Below are 20,924 nucleotides of genomic sequence, written 5' to 3'. Positions count from 1 at the left end.
AATCTTCAACTCTTAATATGTTTAGCAGCCATGTCTGCCTGGAGATTTTAGGGGTTTTTCAATAAATTCTTACTGTATTCTCTTTTAGCATTTTTAATTTCCCCCTAACATTCTGTGAATTCATATTTACCTCATGTTAATTCTGAATGATAGAGTATAAGATAGATATTGTAAATTGGTTTACTTTTCTGATTTTGCATAGTAAAGTTCATTTTGTTTGCTTAAAACCATAGAGTCTTGTGGCTTTATTTTCCTGGTGGGTAACTGGGATTTCAAGCTTTGCCTACTTTAAACAAAAAGTTACTGGTCCCTAACTAGATTGTAACAGACCCAGAGTGGAACATAAGCCACGAGAACACACAGGCCGATAAATAGAGCTGTTTTACAGGAACTAATTAATCTACAATGTTTCCAAAATGGTGGGCACAAAGTGCATGCATATTTCTAGATAAAGGTGGCTGATAGCCATATTGGGAAAAGTAAAGAACTGGACTTCCTTTACCTAATTGTCAAGCGGGTGGAAGTACCTTTATATTTACAAGTTAGGGGCCTGATGCCTTTTTAAAGCCCACATATCTCGTGGAATATGATCCAGACGATGGAGATCTTACCTGCTGGCTGGAAAGCCAGTGAGATCCACATGCACAGAATCACAGATTCACAGTGCAGAAGAGGCCCTTCGGCCCATCGAGTCTGCACTGACAAGTGAGAAACACCTGACCTACCTACCTAATCCCATTTACCAGCACTTGGCTCATAGCCTTGAATGTTATGACATGCCAAGTGCTCATCCTCCTTTAGGGAAGGCCCGCCATATTAAGTACCAATTTAGCACTTCTTATTTACAGTTCATTTAGACAATTTACTTATTTGGGCAAATCCTGTTTACTAATGCAGGATGCTGGAGTTGTATGACTTTTAAAGGACTCAGTGCCACTTTAGAATCACATGAAGGTTGCATTAACCGTATGAAATAAATACAGGAACAGAAACAAACACTGAGAGGGGTTTGGAATTTTCCTATCCTTGGAATGTGGAGGTAAAATTTTCCCATTAAATTCCATGGATCTGATGGGAGTGCAAGGATGAAATGATTGAAGGTGGATTGGTGATAGTCAGAGATTCAGTATGGTCCTGTAATGCCATTTATACCACAGATTGTCTCAAGCTAATTCTAATACTGAAACCATCGAGGTTCAACTTTTGCTCCTAGTTACCTTCTCGAATTTGGTTTCGGAATTGGCTTTCCAAAGATTCCATTTGGCAGTATAGACTCTGTGAGAACTGCTTGGCCTTGCGACGAGTTGCCCAAAAATAAACTAAAGACATGAAAAATTCAATCAGTTGTAAATCAAACAAAAACAGGAGATTCCACGTCAGATGAGAATAATTACTGCAGGAGTGATTCCAAAAAATCAGTTCACTAACAATATTGATTGAAAAAATGTGGCAAGAAGTTGGACTGCATAGACCGAAAATCCAGGTAATCACAATAAATGGTGCGTACTAAAGATATGCGACCAACAACTTACATTTTTTAAATTCTTTCATGAGATGTGGGTGTCCTTGGCAATTTTTGTTGCCCTTGAACTGAGTGGCCTTTCTAGGCCATTTCAGAGGGCAATTAAGTGTCAACCACATTGCTGTGGATCTGGAGTCACATGTAGGCCAGAGCAGATAAGGATGGCAGATTTCCTTCCCTAAAGGACATTAATTAATCAGTTGGGTTTTTACAATAATTGATGATAGTTGCCTTGGTCACGATTACTGAGACTCTGTTATATTCCACATTTATCAACTGAATTTAAAATCCACCAGCTGCCGTGGGTGGGATTTGAACCCATGTCCCCAGCCCATTGGCCTAGGCCTCTGGATTACTAGTCCAGTGACCTTACCATCACTATGCCACCATCTCCCTCCTTGATACTACACTCAGTCAAATGCTGCCTAATGTCATTGGCAGTCATTCTCACCTCACGTTGAGTTCAACTCTTTTGTCCATGTTTGGACCAATGCTGGAATGTAGTGTATTTGCTGTTGTAAAAAGTTCCAAGGTGCTTAGTAAGAGCAATATCAATAAAAACACTTCCAACATTTTTTGACACTGAGCCAGAGAAGAGGAATCAGGACAGCTGACCAAAAGCTTCATTAAAAAGATGGGTCTTTAGGAGCATCTTAAAAAGGGGAGAGACATAAAGAGGCAGAGGGGTTTAAGGAGAGAATTCTAGAGCTTGGCCTTCAGTAGCTGAAAGCATAGTAACCAACTGTGCAGCAATTAAAATCGGCAGTACCAGAGGTTGGAATTAGAGGAGCGAAGATTTCTCGGAGGGCTGCAGGAGGTTACAGAGATGGAGAGGGGCAAGGCCAAAGAGGCATTGAAAACAAGGTTGAGAATTTTAAAATTGAGATGTGTGAGACATGAAGCCAGTTAAGGTCAGTGAGCACAGTGGTGATGGGTGAATAAGATTTGGAGCAAGTTAAGACACAGGCAGCAAAGTTTTAGATGAACATGAGTTTATGTCAAGGGCAAGATGGGAGGCCGGCCATGAGAGGAGTAGAATAATCAAGTCTAAACGGAACAAAGGCATGGTCTCAGCAGCTGATGGGCTGAGTGAGGGTCGTAGTTGAGCGATGTTACAGAGATGGAAGTAAACTGTCTTAGTGATTGGGCAGAAATTCAACTTGGAGTCAAACATGAAAACCTGATTGGAGGGATTCAGACATGGAATTGTGGGAAAGATGGGCATGAATTTTGAAAGTAACAACACTATGAAAAAAAGAAAGACTTACATTTCCTACAACCACTGGACATCTTAATGTGCTTTACAGACAATGAAATGCTTTCTGACGTGTAGTCACTGTTATAATGTAGGAAACATGGCAGCCAATTTGCAAACAGCAAGATTCCGCAAAGCCAATGTGATGATGACCAGATAACCTGTATGTGTGACGTTGAATGAGGGATCAATATTGGTCTGGACTCAGGGAGAACTCACTGTTCTTCTTATAAACGTGCCATGGGATCTTTTACATCAACCCAAGGAGACAGGTGGGGCATCAGTTTAACTTCTCATCAGAAAGATGACACCTCTGAAAGTTCAATGCTCACTCAGTACTGCACTGGAGCATCAGCCTTGATTTTTGTACTGAAACTATGGGGTGGTACTTGAACCCTGAACCTTGCGGACTTGCAAGTGAGAATGCTATGAACTGAGCCATGGCTGACACATTTGGCGAGGATAGAGAAGTTGGAAATGAGGCGGTAGTTTGCAGGTGCATCAAGGTCAACAGTAGGTTTGTTGAGGAGAGTTTAATGAAGGGACATTTGGAGGAGAGGAGGAAAGTACCTGAGGAAAGGGAACTGCTAACAGCTAACGTGTAAAGGAAGCTGAGTGATAAACAGTTTGTTTGGAATAGGAATGAAAGAGCAGGAAATGGGTCTCATGGGAAAGATAAGGTTGGAGAGAGCATTGCAAGAAATGGGATAGAGTCGAAGGAAAGACATGGGTTTAGGGCCAGGGCAGGGGAGAAATTTTGGGGAAGTTTGTCCCGAAGGGCTAGGGGAGGGGAGAGAAGCGGCAAAGACAGCTGAAAGGATGAGTTCAATCTAAAATCACAATGGTAAAGTGACCTTATAAACATTTCTTTAAATACTTCAAATACTGGGGTCATTCAGACTGATGAATCAATAACTACTGAGTCATACAATGGTGGTTTAATTTATCCAGCATCACTTGGTGAACAGAATAAAATCTGAAACAATTGCAATATCTAGCATCCCATAAACAATTATTTCCTCAAGCTTTAATTATTTTTGCTGTGTACATTATAATAATCACATCCATCCATTCCTCTCATCCATCTCCATCCATTCATCCCACTCTCCATTCCCTCCATCCTTCTTTCCATCTATCCATTCATCCCTCTCTCCATCTACCCCTCTTCATCCATTGATGCTTCTCAACATTAATCCATTCTTCTTTGCACTCATCCATCCCATAAATCCTTCTATCCATCCAACCCTCCTTCTATCCCATCTCTCCCTCCGGTCATCTAACCCTCCACCATCACCCGTCTCCTTCGCTTCATCCATTCCTCCCTCCATTCCCCCTTTCCTCTCCATCCATCCCAGTTTTAGTCAATGGAAGCGACACACCAAGTGAAGCAATGACAGTAATATAGAATACAAGCATTATTTTACAGGAGCAGCACTAAGGGTGATCAGTTATTCTGTAGAAATGCTTTGAAAATTTAACAAAATACTCAATAAATACTTACTGATGATGAAAACCAGCAGCATAATAGGTATCACAATTAATATAACGAAAATGGATTTGCCTGGAAGTTGGCTTATTAAAACTTTTTCATATTTTCCAACTTTCACCTGAGTAGGAAACACAATTTTAACACATTTTGGATGCTTGTATTACAGCAAATGAGCTGAATTTTGTAACAAGTGTGAGGTCAGGGCCTATCACTGACAGTAAATATTTAAGATGTTACCAATACAGTTACTCTTCAATTTTACTATTAAATATTCTATGAATAAATATGCATTTTGGGGCTCAGAATAATGGAGGATTCATTCCCAGGGTTTAGAATACTGCCAGATTAATTCCAGAGGCTCGGAATATGCAGGATTCATTCATGAGGCTTGGACGGAGGTTGGGAGATGATGACTTAGTGGTGATGTCATTGGGCTAGTTATACAGAGGCTTAGGCTATGGTTCTGGCGTCATGAGTTCAACTCCACTTTCTTGTTTAACCTCCCATAACCCTTGACTCCCTTGTCTATCAAAAATCTGTATAACTCAAGCCTTGACTAAATTCAATGACTCAGCCTCCACTGCTTTCTGGGAAAGAGAATTCCACATACTAACGACCCTAATTTAAAAAATTCTCTTCAGCTCTATCTTAAATGGTAGGCCTCTTATTCTTAAACTGTGTCCCTTGGTTCTCATATCCCCCAAAAGAGAAAACATTCGCTTGGCATCCACCCTATCAGGGCCCCTCAGGATCTTATATGTTTCAATAAGATCACTTCATTCTTCTAAACTCCAATGGATTTAGACCCAGCCTGTTCAACTTTTCTTCATAAGATGAGCCCTTCATCCCAGGAATGAGGAATGAAAGTGAACCTTCTTTGAGCTGCTTCGAATGCAATTATATCCTTTTTCAAATAAAGTGACCAAAACTGTACACAGTACGCCAGATATGGTCCCACCAAGGCCCTATACAGCTGCAGTAAATCTTCCCTACTTTATATTCCATTCCTCTTGCAATAAATGCCAACATTCCATTTGCCTTCCTAATCACTTGCTGTACCTGCATACTAACTTTGTGATTCATGTACCAGGACACCCAGAGCCCTCTGTACCTCAGAGTTCTGTAATCTCTCTCCATCTAAATAGTATACTGCTTTTCTATTCTTCCTGCCAAAGTGGACAAGGACATATTTTCTCACATTATACTCTATCTGCCAAACTTTGCACACTTACTTACCTGCCTATATCCCTTTGCGGGCTCTCTACCTCCTCTTGACAACTTACTTTCCTTCCTATCTTGGTGTCATTGGCAGATTTAGCTACCAGACTTATAGTCAAGTCATTGATATGGATTGTAAATAGTTGAGGCCCCAAAACAAAAGCATGGGATTAATAATTCTTCATGTATTCTCCATGGCAACACCCTGACCAATCAGCACGCTTTTCTCATGCAGTATAAATTGTTGTTTCTTTTGAACTTTGGCATTCTTGCATCTGTCCTGATGAGTGCAAGATGAAACGCTTCAACAGTCTGATGCTGACAGAAACATGTCTGTTTCTGATTGATACTGCAGAGAGGAGACCATCAGGAAGATGGAGGCTTGATTTATTGCTGCCTGTATAACCGCATAACTGGCTTGCTGAAGGGAGGAGCTAAACCTTCAAGGTCAAGGGGCATCAGGGCCCCCTCTGGAAGCAGAGGATGAAACTCACAGAAACGCTGTGTGTAGGTGCCTTGCAAGACCGAGAGTGTACAGAACTCGCATGTTTTATCTGCAGATGAGCGAGGGAGAGTGTTGCCAACGCCTCCACATGTCCAGGAATCTGGTCACATTTGCCACATTCCCCAGGAATTGGTGCCACAGAGCCTGGCAGGACATCCAGTACCACTGGTTGAGAAAGTAACCACTGCACTAAACTTCTACACCAGTGGATCCTTCCAGGGTTCCACTAGAGACCTCTGCAGGATCTCTCCAGTGTCCTCTCACAAATTCATTCCTTTTTGCCAAGGCCTACAACCATGTCAATTTCAACAGAGACCAAGCAAGCCAGGCCGCCAGAGCAGTGGGCTTTGCAGCAATTTCCGGATTCTCACAAGGGCAGGGTGCTATTGGCTGCACTCTTGTGGCTATAAAAGCTCCTTGTCAACAGACACTGCAATACATAAGCAGGGAAGGCTCAACGTACAGTTGGTCTGTGACCATAAGAAACTTATCGTGCAAGTTTGCACCAGACTCACAGGAAGTGTCCACGACTCATACATCTTGAATAGATCCCAGATCCCAGACATCTTCAAGGGACCAAACAGGATCCAGGGTTGGCTTCTCGGTGACGAGGGGTACCCGCAAGGAATGTGGCAGATGATGCCTGTGTGGTCGGCTCAGCATCCTGCAGCGAAAAGGTATAACAAGGCTCAGGCTGCTATCCAAACATTGGGTGGAGCAGACCATTGGCATCTTAAAGATGTGATTCTAATGCCTGGACAGATCTGACGGGGCCTTCAGTCCACTCCCCAGGGGGTCTCACCAATCACCGTGGCTTGCTCCGCGCTGCACAACCTGGCACTGCAAAGAGGGGATGGACTTGCCAGATGCCGACATGGAGGAGCTGCACATCTCCTCCGATGAGGAGGATATTGAAGAGAATGAGGGTGTTGAGTTCGAGGAAGCCGAGTCTGCAGAGGAAGAGGCCATAGCATGGGCCAAATGAGGCAGGTATGTGTGTGAGGCTCTCATTGCCACCAGATTCCAAATGCAGATTGACGGGTTGCAGTGAGTACCCTCTTAGACAAGTGTCCTCCATCATAGGCCAACATGAACACCAGCATTGCCACTCCTCTCATTTCGCTCATGCACTTCAACATGAGAGTGAATAGTTACACATTAGGCTCACATTGTTCTGATCCTCTGAAGGATGATGAACCCTCGGCAGCATGTGTGTTTGCTGAGATGAGGTGCTAACTGGAGGAGGGAGTCCCAGCATCAGATGTCAGAAGGTGCTGCCTCTTCAAGTGACTGTCCAGCACCCCATTCGCAATGGCAGCCTACAAGGGCCAGGAGCTATTCCACTATCCTCAGTGGGCTGGTAGCTGTCTGCCTTCAATCTGACAAAGCTCTTCAAGGAGATCCATCTGCAGCAACGGGGCAAAACATTCTGTGTAACCATGATGGTGAAACTGATAACTGACACTTGTGTCAAAGACATTCAGCAGATGTGTATCTATTCTGAGATGACTCAATCCTCTGTGTCACCTTCTTCTCTATCACATTCACATTGGGCAGTCTCAGTTAGGGATACTGGCCCATTTCTATCCTCATCTTACTATGCATGTTGGTCACCTGTAGATAATGACATCCAATCACTTCCGTGCCAAACATTAAAATGTCTTCTGTTTAAGATACACATTGTGCCCTCATGGCCAGCCCTGGCCCCTGTGAACTCAAAAATGCTCAGGCACCATGAGGCTCTCAAGGTGATGAGTCGTTACGATCAAAGAGCAGACTTCAGTTTCAGCACATCCTCGCTCCTATCCCATTGATCCCCTTAACATTATCCAAAGCTACAATGTGCATTTCCAGATCATATTCAAAGGATCTGTCGACCAACAAAAAATATCATTTGAAATTAGCATCACACAACTCAGCGAGTGTTTAGGTGATGGGACACACAGCACTGCATCCCAACATTGTAACGAGAACCTTGTGGCCACAATTCAGCCAATTACAGGCTGAAAAACACTCAAGGTTGTAGGTTCGATTGCAGGGCAATAATATGGCTGAGAGGGGCAGAGCTTTGGCACCTTGGGGTGGCAAGGTCCTCCCACTTATTGGTCAGCTTAGCAAATGTACACTTGGAAAGTTGTAAATGGCAGAGAGCAGTGCACACAAGCACTGAGTATGGGCTCGGAGCATGAAAACCCTGCCAGATGACAGGCAGCACAAGGAGTGAGATTGAGGTGCACTACCCCAATCTTGCATGGCCACTGATGGATGCCAACTATGGCTACAGCGATGAGTGCCATTCTTGCACCAGTGCAGGATTGATGTCCTGGACCAAGGTCTCCATCCTGCCAATGTTGACCTCGGTGCATTGGCATGCCGGCGTACTCACCTCAGACTGAAGGTGGACAGACTCTTCCATCGTCTGTTATAATCTGAGGAATGCACCAGACATCTTTTCCTGATGTTCCCCTGATTGTTGCCGCAGCTTCAGCAACTGATATAGGACAGTGCAGAGGCTCATCATCTGACTTAGACAGCAAAATCCAGGCCTCCAGCAGAATATGGCCTTCCAGCAGAACCCGGGCCTCCAGCAGAATCCAGGCCTCCAGCAGAATCCAAGCCTCCAGCAGAATCCGGCCTTCCAGCAGAATCCGGGCCTCCAGCAGAATCCAGGCCTCCAGCAGAATCCGGCCTTCCAGCACAATCTGGCCTTCCAGCAGAATCCGGCCTTCCAGCAGAATCCGGGCCTCCAGCAGAATCTGGGCCTCCAGCAGAATCCGGCCTTCCAGCAGAATCCGGGCCTCCCGCAGAATCCGGCATTCCAGCAGAATCCGGGCCTCCAGCAGAATCCGGCCTTCCAGCAGAATCCGGACCTGCGGCAGAATCCGGGCAGTTCTCTGAGTGCTGGCGATATCAGGTGTCCCGGCCTCCGCCTGCTGCCGACCAGATTGTGACCCTGAGCCTGCTCTAGAACTAGGTCCCAGTGAGGTGCATATGTCAGCGCTCGGGGAGGGCGAGGGTGAGCGCTGTGATGGGTTTTCTGCTGTGGTGTCCTCGGTCCTCATCTGATGTGTCATTGGGGCTCGAGCTAAGGGCTTGGCTGGTTGAGGCCATTGGGCACTTGGCTGAGGTTCCTATGAACGAAAGTAGAGATAATTAGTTCATGGCAAGTGGCTCTAAAACAGGACAATGCACTCACGATATGGTTGTCTGAGGGATGAGCTGATGGAGGATCCTCACGTGGGTGTTTGCTGCCGGCCTCACTGTCACTGCAGGCACAGTCCACATCCCCTCCAGCCAGCTCAAAGGCTTGGTTTTCAAACAGAGAGGACCTTGAGTTCCAGCACTCCACCCCACCCCGGTCTGGGACCTCTCCCTGCAACTGTGCGTGATCTTGTCCTCCATAAAGACAGGTAGAAAGAGCGTGGGCAATGTGCACACCAAGGATGCCTGGCGTGTGTGGGTGGTGAGGGGAGCTGTGGACAGGATGAGGACGCGATCTCCAGAGGAGATGAGCCCAAATAGAGATCTGCGTGTGTGTGTGAGAGTGAGTACTGATGTCCCTTGAGCTGGTAGTGAGTGAGTTGCCAGTCAATGGGTGATGGGTTTGTGAGTGTGTGAGTTCAGAGAGCAGCGTGGGCACTGACCACTGTTGCCACTGCCTCCCAAGCCGAATTGGTGAGCTTGCTGGACTTCCTGCAGCCAATGCGGGGGTAGAGGATATTGCAGCGGGCCTCCACTGCATCCACAAGGCGTTCCAGTGGGGGGTCACTGAATTTGGGGGCTGTTGTCTTCTTGGCTTTCATGGCCATGTCTTCAGTGGAGCAGTCCTGGGCTGCAGACATTGAGAACACTGTGTGTGGTTGCACTTTAAATGTGGTACCTTGAATGCGGAAGCAGTGAGCTCATGGTGGAATGGATGACTCAGAGGCCGCCCTCCAGAGATCCAGGTGTTTCCCATGCATGCACATTTAATGAGGTGGGGAGCAGACGATACGGCACAAAAACCCGCCATTGCAGCCAGTGGGTAAAACGCTGATGTTCACACCCACCACTGCACTTAGTGCACGGAGGGGAATATCCTGCCCAATCCTCCAGCTGGGGCCTCATCAGTGATTGAACAAATGACCCGGTAATATCCACCCTTGGATGGACCACCCAGCATCGACCTAGGCACCGGAAACAACAACGGCAATCACAGGCCTGCTGATCCTGCAAAGTCCTCCTTACTAACATCTAGGAGTTTGTGCCAAAATTGGGAGAACTGTCCCACAGACAAGCCAAACAACAGACTGACATAGTCATGCTCACCTAATCACACCTACATACAATGTTCCAAACACCATCACCATGCCCGAGTATGACCGGTCCCACCGGCAGGACAGACCCACCAGAGGTGGAGGCACAGTGGTTATCCAGTCAGGAGAGAGTTGCCCAGGGAGCACTCAACATTGACACTGGACCCCATGAAGCCTCATGGCATCAAGTCAAACATGGGCAAGGAAACCTTCTGATGATTACCGCTGACTGCACCCCCCCCATCGGCGATTGAATTAGTACTCCTCCACTGTGAGCACCAATTGCAAGAAGCACTGAGGCTGGGAAGGGCACAGAATGTACTCTGGATGAGGGACCTCAATGTCCATCACTAAGAGTGGCTCAGTAGCACTGAGGTGGCCAAGTCCTAAAGGACTTAACTTCTGGGTCTGCGACAGGTGGTGAGGGAACCAACAAATGAGAAAAACCTACTTGGCCTCATCCTCACTAATCTACCTGTCACAGATGCATCTGTTCATGACCACTGCACAGTCCTTTAGGAGACTAAGTCCAGTCTTCACATTGAGCACACGCTCCATTTTGTTGTGTAGCACTACCACCATGCTAAATGTTGAACAGATCTAGAAACACAAAACTGGGCCTCCATGAGGCCCCTGTGAACCATCAGCAGCAGCAGCAGAATAGTATTCAACCACAATCTGCAACTTCACAGCCCGGCATATCCCCAACTCTATTATTACCATCAAGCTGGGGGATCAACCCTGATTCAACAAAGAGTGGAGGAGGACATGCCAGAAATAGCATTACTAAAAATTAAGTGTCAACCTGGTGAGGCTCCAACACAGGACTAATTGCATAAAAAGCAGTGGAAGCAGCATGTGGTAGACAGAGGTAAGCGATCCCACAACCAACGGATCAGATCTGAGCTCTCCTGCCACATCCCAGTCATTAATGGTGGTGGACAATTAAAGAACTAGCTGGAGGAGGAGACTCCACAAGTATCCCCATCCTCAATGAGCCCAGCACATCAGTGCAAAAGAGAAGGCTGAAGCATTTGAAACCATCTCCAGCTAGAAGCCTCGAGTGGATGATCCAGCTTGGCCTCCTCCTGAGGTTCCCTGTATCACAGATGCCAGTCTTCAGCTAATTTGATTCACTCCACGTGATAGCAAGAAACAGCTGAAGGCACAGGATACTGCAAAGGCTATGGGCCCTGACAATATTCCGGCAGTGGTACTGAAGACTTGTGCTCCAGAATTAGCTGCACCCCTAGCCAAGCTGTTCCAGTACAGCTGCAACACTGGCATCTACCCGGCTATGTGGAAAATTACCCAGGTATGACTTGTCCACAAAAAGCAGGACAAGTACAGCTTGGCCAATTACTGCCCTATCAGTCTACTCTCGATCATCATCAAAGTGATGGAAGGGATCATCGACAGTGCTATCAAGTGGCACTTACACAGCAATACCTGCGCAATGATACTCAGTTTGGGTTCTGCCAGGGCTACTTAGCATCTGACCTCATTACAACCTTGGTCCAAACATGGATAAAACAGCTGAACTCAAGAGGTGGGATGAGAGTGACTACCCTTGACATCAAGGTAGCATTTGATGGAGTGTGACGACAATAAGCCCTAGCAAAACTGAAGTTAGTGGGAATCAGGGAGGAAATTCATCAGTGGCTAGAGTCATAACTGTCACAGAGGAAAATGGTTGTGGTTGTTGGAGGTCAATCATCTCAGTTCCAGGACATCACTGCAGGAGTTCCTCAGGGTAGTGTCCTAGGCCCAACCATCTTCAGCTGCTTCATCAATGCCTTCCCTCTATCATAAGATCAGAACTGGGGATGTTCGCTGATGATTGCACAATGTTCAGCACTGTTCAGGACTCCTCAGATACTGAAGCAGTCCATGTCCAAATGCAGCAAGACCTGGACAATATCCAGGCTTAGGCTGACAAGTGACAAGGAACATTCGCGCCACACAAGTGTCAGGCAAGACCATCTCCAACAAGAAATATAGAAAATAGGAGCAGACGTAGGTTATTCGGCCCTTTAAGCCTACTCTGCCATTCAATATGATCATGGCTAATCCTCTATCTCAATGCCTTATTCCTGCTCCTTCCCCATACCCCTTGATGCCTTTAGAGAGTAGAAATCTATCTATTTCCTTCTTAAATATATTCAGTGACTTGGCCTCCACATCCTTCTGTGGTAGAGAATTCCACAGGTTCACCACCCTCTGAGTGAAGAAATTTCTCCTCATCTCAGTCCCCCTATCCTAAGACTATGAACCCCCCCAGTTAGATGAAACATCATCCCTGCATCCAATTTGTCCAACCCTGTCAGAATTTTATATGTTTCAATGAAATCCCCTCTCATTCTTCAAAACTCCAGTGAACAGAGCTTAATCGGCCCAATTTCTCCTCATATGACAACCTTGCCATTCCAGGAATCAGCCTGGTGAGCCTTCACTGCACTCCCCCTATGGCAAGTATATCTTTTCTTATGTAAGGAGACCAAAAATGCACACAATACTCCAGGTGTGGTCTCACCAAGGCTCTATTCAACTGCAGTCAGACATCCTTGTTCCTGTACTCAAGTCCTCTCGCAATGAAGGCCAACATACCATTTGTCTTCCTAACTTCTTGCTGCACCTGCATGCTTGCTTTCACTGGCTGGTTGTAGTAATTATGGTTTTATTTAGTGTGCAATGTACCTTTAAGGATAATACTTGTTAGGCAAGATCACATAATCTGTAATAACCAATAGGAGAGTAGCGCGGGCTACCTCAGGAGTCAATGTAGAGATAGAGTTGGAGTTGAAAGCACATGTGTAGTTGTTGCTGAGTATATTGTAAATAAACTTAATGTTTTCACCAAAGAAGTGTCTGCAAATTAACTCTATCCTTAATAGTACAACCCAGCCACCCTACAGCAAACTGGCAACAAGGATTGAACAGAAGAAATCAAGTTAGAAAGAAATCGGCACTGAACCTTGCCCAGTGATTGTAAGTAGCAAGCTCCGTTAGAATTGAAGAAGTTATCCCCTCTCAAAATGCCACAATTTGGGAGAATTGATCCTTTTGAACCTGCCACAGATGATTGGTCTCAATACATAGAATGCCTCACGTTCTTTTCTCAAGCACACGAGATTACAGGGGAAGAGAAGAGGCGAATGATTCCCTTGAGTACTTGTGGGAGCAAAGCCTACAGCATGATTCAGATGGCACCCAGTGCCCCAGATTCGAAGAATTTTGATGAATTGGTGGACCTCGTGAAGGGTCACTTTCAACCAAAGCCCTCAGTCACGGTGCACAGGTTCAGGTTTAATTCGTGAAATAGAGCCCTGGGTGAGACAATTGCATGTTATGTGGCAAATTTGAAGCAGCTAACGGAACATTATGAGTTTGATAAGACTCTGAATGACATGCTCAGTGAACATTTAATGTGTGGTGTGAAAGAGAACAATATTCAGTAAAGATTATTGTCCGAGTTGAATCTGGATTTCAAGAAGCTGCTAGAGATAGCACTGGCTATGGAAAGCGCTGTAAGAGATTCAAAAGCAATACAGGTTGTGCAAAATGGCAACATCCTCCACATTGGGTGGAAAACCTCAGCCAAAAGAGGCGCGAAAAAGCGAGATTCTGGTGAGAAGCAGGAAACAGCCCCCGCTAGCCGAAGAATAAAGAAAGATAACTTAACAGTGAAGCCAAAGACTAATTTTAATAAAGGTGGAAACAATCGGTCTTTTAGCGATTGGCAGTTTAAAAAAATCAAATGCTACTATTGTCACACAAATGGACATATGATTAGGCAGTGCAAGGAAAGATTCAAGCAGGCTTGTAAACAACAGAAGAAGCCCAATGAAATCTACAATGTAGAAGAGCCTGAAACAACAAATTCAGACATTTACTCATTGTTTAATCTGAAAGTTGGAAAGACAGAACCAATATTTGTCACAGTGAAAGTAAATGGCAAACTTGTTAGAATGGAAGTGGACACAGGAGCTTCCACTACAGTAATTGGGGAACAAACCTTCAGATACCTGAATAATGGTGAATATCATTTAAGTTTAGAAGAAACAGCTGCCGAGCTAAAAACATATACAGGTGAAGACATTCAAGTAAAAGGCATAAGCAGAGTAACTGTCCATTATGGAAGCCAATCAGCAAAGCTACCAGTGTTGGTGTTGAGAGGCAGAGGACCAAGCCTTCTAGGGTGAAATTGGCTAAGGGAAATCAACCTTGATTGGCCACTGAAATTCTAAAAGGAAGCTGGAAGCATTCCTCTTTTGTAAAAGGAGTGTGTAAGGACTCAACAACCTGAAAAAATGCAGACTGTCTTAAAGCAAAACCTGAAGAACAGCCGAAGAAACTCGAAGAGACCCTGCTTGATGACAGAGTTCACGACGAGGTGAGCAACCTTCGCAGGGAAAAAGAAAACCTGTTAAAAGACCTTCACACACAACAAGAATCGCTCAAGTCAAAGTTTGTACCACTGGAAAAGTATGAAGAGAAACAGAGAGAATTCAGCACTTCTCTGAACAAACTGAAGAATCAGTTGGCAAAGAAAACACAATGTTCAATTTTCCAGGAGGCAGCAAACAAATACAAAAAAGAGACAGAAGAGCTGAAGAATCAGCTACATGAAGCCAAAGAGGCTTTGGAAGCAAAAGTCTCAGAATTTCCCAAGAAGCAGACAGATAATGAAATTTTGGGAAACTCAGCCACTGAGTTCAGACAAATTGAGCTTGCATCTGAGAGAAGTCTGGCTAATGGTGAAGTCAAAAAGAAGGCCGAGATTAAAATCTTTGCTAGAAAGAAGAAGGCATGTAGAAAGAGGATACAGAAATGCTAATAGGGCCTTAATTCTGGCAGCATACAAATACGCTTTCGTACAAAGGCCTGGCAATCAAATCACAAATGCCGATGTCCAAGAAAATGATGAGCACGTCCTAGTTCTACAGGAACTTGTTTTAATGTTAAATTTGTTAGATTCCTTGCCTGTATGTGCTCGACAGATCAGAGACTGGACAAGTCGGGACCCAGCCCCTATCTCAGGAATGAGAACAAGTGCTACATGGAGCCTGTAACTGATGAAATGAAACTGTACTTCAACAGAAGACATGAAATAACCAGCCAGGATGGCATCTTATTGTGGAGAGCATGAGTGATAGTTCCTCCAAAGAGAAGGGAGCCACTTTAATTGAGCTACACTGTGCCCACCCAGGAATTTTCTGAATGAAGACCTTAGCACGCAGTTATCTATGGTGTCCTGGGATGGATGGTGAAATAGAGAGTTTAGTAAAACACTGTGTGCAATGTCAGCAACTGCAAAAGTTGCCACTGACAGCTCCATTACACCCCTGGGAGTGGCTCGGTAGACTCTGGGTGTGGTTACACATTGACTATGTTGGAACTTTCCTGGGAACAATGTTTCTGCTCATTGTCGATGCCCATTCAAAATGGTTGGATGTGTATGAGGTGAAGTCAGCAATGTTGGGCGCTATAATTGGGAAACTACATCAGAGCTTTGCCATTCACAGACTACCAGAAGTAGTCATTTCCGATAACAGCACGGCATTTACGAGCGCTGAGTTTCAACGGTTTATCAGCCTCAAGGTTATCACCCATGCGAAAACTGCACCATGCTACCCTTCCTCAAATGGACTGGCTGAAAGGGCGGTTCAAACGTTCAAGACAGGCATGAAAAAGTTTACTGGTGATTCCTTAGCAACCAAGCTAGCACGCTTTCTTTTTCATTACAGGACTACTCCTCATACAACAACAGGTGTCACACCTGCAGAGTTATTGATGAAACACTGTCTCAGGACAAAATTGAGCTTAACAATGCCGAATTTAGAGGGGAAAGCGGAAAGGAGTCAGGGAAGCCAGAAAACTAGACATGACTGGCATAGTCATGAGAGGAAATTTACTGTGGGAGAGCTCGTATATGCGAAAAATTTCAGGGAAGGATTAAAGTGGTTACCGTCTCAGGTGAAGACGGATGTGAAGTATTCATTCAACACTCTAGCGATGTCCTCTGGCTCCACCCATAGATTGTCCCCTTGGTTCCTTATGGGCCCTATTCTTTCCCTGGTTATCCTCTTCCCATTGATATACTTAAAGAATATCTTGGGATTTTCCCTACTTTTACCAGCTAGAACTTTCTCATATCCCCTCTTCGCTTTCTTAAGCTCCACCCTGCACTTTCTGTCCTCCACTAATGCCTCTGCTGATTTGCTTCCCTTGTACCTGCTAAAAGCCTCTCTTTTCCTTTTCATCGTAACCTGAATATCTCTGGTCATCCATGGTTCTCTGGGCTTGTTACTCCTTCCTATCACCCTAGAGGGAACATGATGAGCCTGTAGCCTCCCCATTTCCTTTTTGAACGCCCCCCACTGCTCCTGTGTAGATTTCCCCACAAGTAACTGTTCCCAGTCTACTTTGGCCAGATCCTGCATTATTTTACTAAAATCCACTCTCCCCAATCCAAAACATTTTTTTGCAACTTGTCGATTTTTTTGTCCATAACAAACTTAAACTATACCATGTTGTGGTCACTATCGCTAAAATGCTCACCCACCACCACCTCCGCCACCTGTCTGGCTTCGTTCCCCAGAGTTAGGTCCAGCAATATGCCGTCCCTTGTTGGACCCTCTACATATTGACCTAAAAAGTTCTCCTGTACACATTTCAAGAAATCCACTCCATCCAAGCCCTTAACACTATGTTTATCTCAATTAATGTTGGGAAAGTTGAAATCACCCAATTGTTTTTGTTTTTGCACACCTCCGCAAATTGTGCACTCACATTCCCACCTATTTTCGTGTTGTCAGCAAACTTGGAAATATTATATTTGGTTCCCTCATCGAAATCATTGATATATATTGTGAATAGCTGGGGCCCAAGCACTGATCCCTGTTGTACCCCACTAGTCACTGACTGCCACTCCAAAAAAGACCCATTTATCCCTACTCTGTGTTTCATATCTATGAACTAATTCTCAACCTACTTCAATATATTACCCCCAATCCCATGTGCTTTAATTTTACACACTAACCTCTGATGTGGAACTTTATTAAAAGCTTTTTGAAAATCCAAATACACCACGTTCACTGGTTCTCCCTTATCTATTCAGCTAGTTACCTCCTCAAAAAACTCCAGTTTTTCCAGATTTCCTTTTGATAAATCCATGTTGACTTTGTCTAATCCTGTTTATATTTTCTAAGTGTTCTGTTATCTTTATAACAGACTCGAGCATTTTCCCTACTACTGATGTTAGGCTAGCCACTCTATAATTCCCTGTTTTCTCCCTCCTTTTTTTTTAATTAGTGGGATTACATTTGCTATCCTCTAATCTGCCAGGTCTGTCCCAGAGTCTACAGAATTTTGGAAGATGACAAACAACGTATCCACTATTTCCATGGCCACTTCCTTTAGTACCCTGGGATGTAGATTATTAGGAACTAGCAATTTTTCGGTCCCATTAATTTGCCAAGCACTGTTTTTTGACTAATCATCTAATCAACTCCCCTTGATGTTCAATGGCATTACCATCGCTGAATCCCCCACTATCAACATCCTGGGGGGTTACTGCTGTCCAGAAACCAAACTGCTCCAACTATATAAATACTGTGGCTAAAAGAGCATGTCAAAGCCTAGGAACTCTATGGCAAGGAACTCACCTTCTGTTTCCCCAAAGTCTGTCCACCATCTACAAGTCAGGAGTGTGAAGGAATACCTTCTCCTTGCCTGGGTGAGTCCAGCTCCAGCAACAATCAAGAAGCTCAAGTCCCATCCAAGATAAATCAGCTCGCTTGATTGGCACCTCATGCACCAACTGAAACATTCACTCCCTCCACCACCAACGCACAGTGGCAGCAGTGTGTACCATCTAAAGATACACTGTAGGAACTCATCAAGGTTCCTTCAACATCACCTTCCAAAACTGCAACCTCTACCACTTATAAGGACAAGGACAGCAGACACACAGGATCATCACCACCTGCAAGTTCCCCTCCAAGGCACATACCATCCTGACTTAGAACAATATCACTGTTCCTTCACTGTCACTGGGTAAAAATCCTGGAACATCTTTCCTAACAGTGCTGTGGGTGTAACAACATCATTTGGACTACAGCGGTTCAAGAAGTTGGCTCACCACCACCTTCTAAAAGGCAATTAGGGATAGGCAACATACACTGGTCTAGCCAGTGACATCCCAGGAGCAAATGGAGAAAAGAACTTACTTCAATTTCTGATGCCGAAGTATCGGATGTGATTAGTACACATTTAATTTTATCTTCTGTCACCTCTATAACATTACATTGCGACCGCTCATCTTTGCCTCTCCGAACAGAAATCTTAAATTCACTTTTGTGAAGTTGTAGATTATCTTTTTTTCTCTGTAAAATAAATAATTCAAAAGTAAAATGGTTAGAGAGAGCTTTAAATTAAATGAGACTTGGGGCTCAATAAGTGAGAAAATGAAATTCTTTTACCATTACAGTTATCAGGAGTCGTTTGTCATCAGTAGTTGTTTTAAAGTTGTAAAACTCAGGGTCCTCATGGTATGTCACATTGAATACTTTCTCCTTTGATCCAGACACATTGAATAACATGCTATAGTTGCTTGGAGTTTCTCTGCCCTGAGCAGGTGGTGAGTCACAGACCCAGGTTGAATCAATAACTGAACAGTCCTGTCCCACAAACAAAAAACATTGACATATGGAATAAATAATGTCAAAGATCATGTTGTGCTTTTGCTATTGATGCAAAAAAGGATCAGTTTCATTCAAACTAAATACATCACTCATAATTAACTGAGGTTGTTTTCATCGGAGCAGAGAAGGCTGAGGGGCGACCTGATCGAGGTGTACAAGATTATGAGGAACATGGACAGGGTGGATAGGGAGCAGCTGTTCCCCTTAGTTGAAGGGTCAGTCACGAGGAGACATAAGTTCAAGGTGAGGGGCAGGAGGTTTAGGGGGGATGTGAGGAAAAACTTTTTTACCCAGAGGGTGGTGACGGTCTGGAATGCACTGCCTGGGAGGCTGGTGGAGGCAGGTTGCCTCACATCCTTTAAAAAGTACCTGGATGAGCACTTGGCACGTCATAACATTCAAGGCTATGGGCCAAGTGCTGGTAAATGGAATTAGGTAGGTAGGTCAGGTGTTTTTCACATGTTGATGCAGACTTGATGGGTTGAAGGGCCTCTTCTGCTCTGTGATTCTGTGTTTCTGTGATACTGAAAATAAAACAAACTCACAGCTGGTTTCTTCGGGCCACCAGTTAACCATGCCTGCATCTGTTCAACCACGTCTAAATTCCTGCCACTTATCGTTATGCTTCGGCCTCCACTGAAGAAAGCAAACCAGAGATGAAAAGGTCAAACCACAACAAGAAAATCGATGTTAGTAGCGCTAGCATGGTCCAGCAGCCCAAGGTGCTGCATTCAGGTTTCAGTCTCTGTGGAGGCAAGGGGTTGAATCCTACTGCAAAATTTCTGGTGGTTTACCTTTGGCCCACTTAACTTTGTTTGGTTGAACAAGTACCAGCCCAAAGTTAATACAGAAATGTGTGTGTGTGTGTGTGTGTGTGTGTGTGTGCGATCGTATATATGTGTGTGTTTGTGTGTGATGTTTAATGGAGTTGAGGTTACAATCAGATCAGCCATGATCTTACTGAATGGTGGAGCAGGCTTGAGGGGCTGACTGGCCCACTCCTGCTCCGAATTCATATACAACATGGTCATGAGATCTCCTGTGTAGGATCTGATCTTTGACAGTGGGATCTTTCTGTGCGGGGCATGAGCTTTGACAGTGGGATCTCCCTGGGTCTGAGCTTTGACAGTGGGATCTCTCTGGGTCTGAGCTTTGACAGTGGGATCTCTCTGGGTCTGAGCTTTGACATTGGGATCTCCCTGGGTCTGAGCTTTGACATTGGGATCTCTCTGGGTCTGAGCTTTGGCAGTGGGATCTCCCTGGGTCTAAGCTTTAACAGTGGGATCTCTCTGGGTCTGAGCTTTGGCAGTGGGATCTCTCTGGGTCTGAGCTTTGACAGTGGGATCTCTCTGGGTCTGAGCTTTGACATTGGGATCTCCCTGGGTCTGAGCTTTGACATTGGGATCTCTCTGGGTCTGAGCTTTGACATTGGGATCTCTCTGGGTCTGAGCTTTGGCAGTGGGATCTCTCTCGGTCTGAGCTTTGACAGTGGGATCTCCCTGGGTCTGAGCTGTGACAGTGGGATCTCTCTGGGTCTGAGCTTTGATATTGGGATCTCCCTGGGTCTGAGCTTTGACAGTGGGATTTCCCTGGGTCTGAGCTTTGACAGTGGGATCTCCCTGGGTCTGAGCTGTGACAGTGGGATCTCTCTGGGTCTGAGCTGTGACAGTGGGATCTCTCTGGGTCTGAGCTCTGACATTGGGATCTCTCTGGGTCTGAGCTGTGACAGTGGGATCTCTCTGGGTCTGAGCTCTGACAGTGGGATCTCTCTGGGTCTGAGCTTTGACATTGGGATCTCCCTGGATCTGAGCTTTGACAGTGGGATCTCCCTGGGTCTGAGCTTTGACAGTGGGATGTCCCTTCCTCTACCTCTGGTTTCTCACTCTCTGTGCGGAAAAGCTGTGCGGAGCTGATTTACAAAGAAGTTGTTATTGC

The 20,924-nt window shown here is 45.1% G+C and overlaps 1 protein-coding gene across 1 annotated transcript in view; it reads right to left on the bottom strand.

Moving 5' to 3' along the window:
* Positions 1–20,924, bottom strand: part of LOC121286102 (plexin-C1-like) — a 103,554-nt gene that overhangs the window by 13,611 nt on the left and 69,019 nt on the right. The window contains exons 15-19 of the mRNA XM_041203094.1: positions 19,535–19,625; positions 18,768–18,965; positions 18,516–18,671; positions 4,279–4,384; positions 1,218–1,319 (exon numbers count right to left, since the gene is read on the bottom strand). Of these exons, the coding sequence (XP_041059028.1) occupies positions 1,218–1,319; positions 4,279–4,384; positions 18,516–18,671; positions 18,768–18,965; positions 19,535–19,625 (653 nt within the window). The remainder of the gene's footprint in view (positions 1–1,217; positions 1,320–4,278; positions 4,385–18,515; positions 18,672–18,767; positions 18,966–19,534; positions 19,626–20,924) is intronic.

This window comes from Carcharodon carcharias, chromosome 13, assembly GCF_017639515.1.
Source record: "Carcharodon carcharias isolate sCarCar2 chromosome 13, sCarCar2.pri, whole genome shotgun sequence".
Classification (NCBI taxonomy): Eukaryota; Metazoa; Chordata; class Chondrichthyes; order Lamniformes; family Lamnidae; genus Carcharodon; species Carcharodon carcharias.
This window is presented reverse-complemented; position numbering and strand designations above follow the sequence as displayed.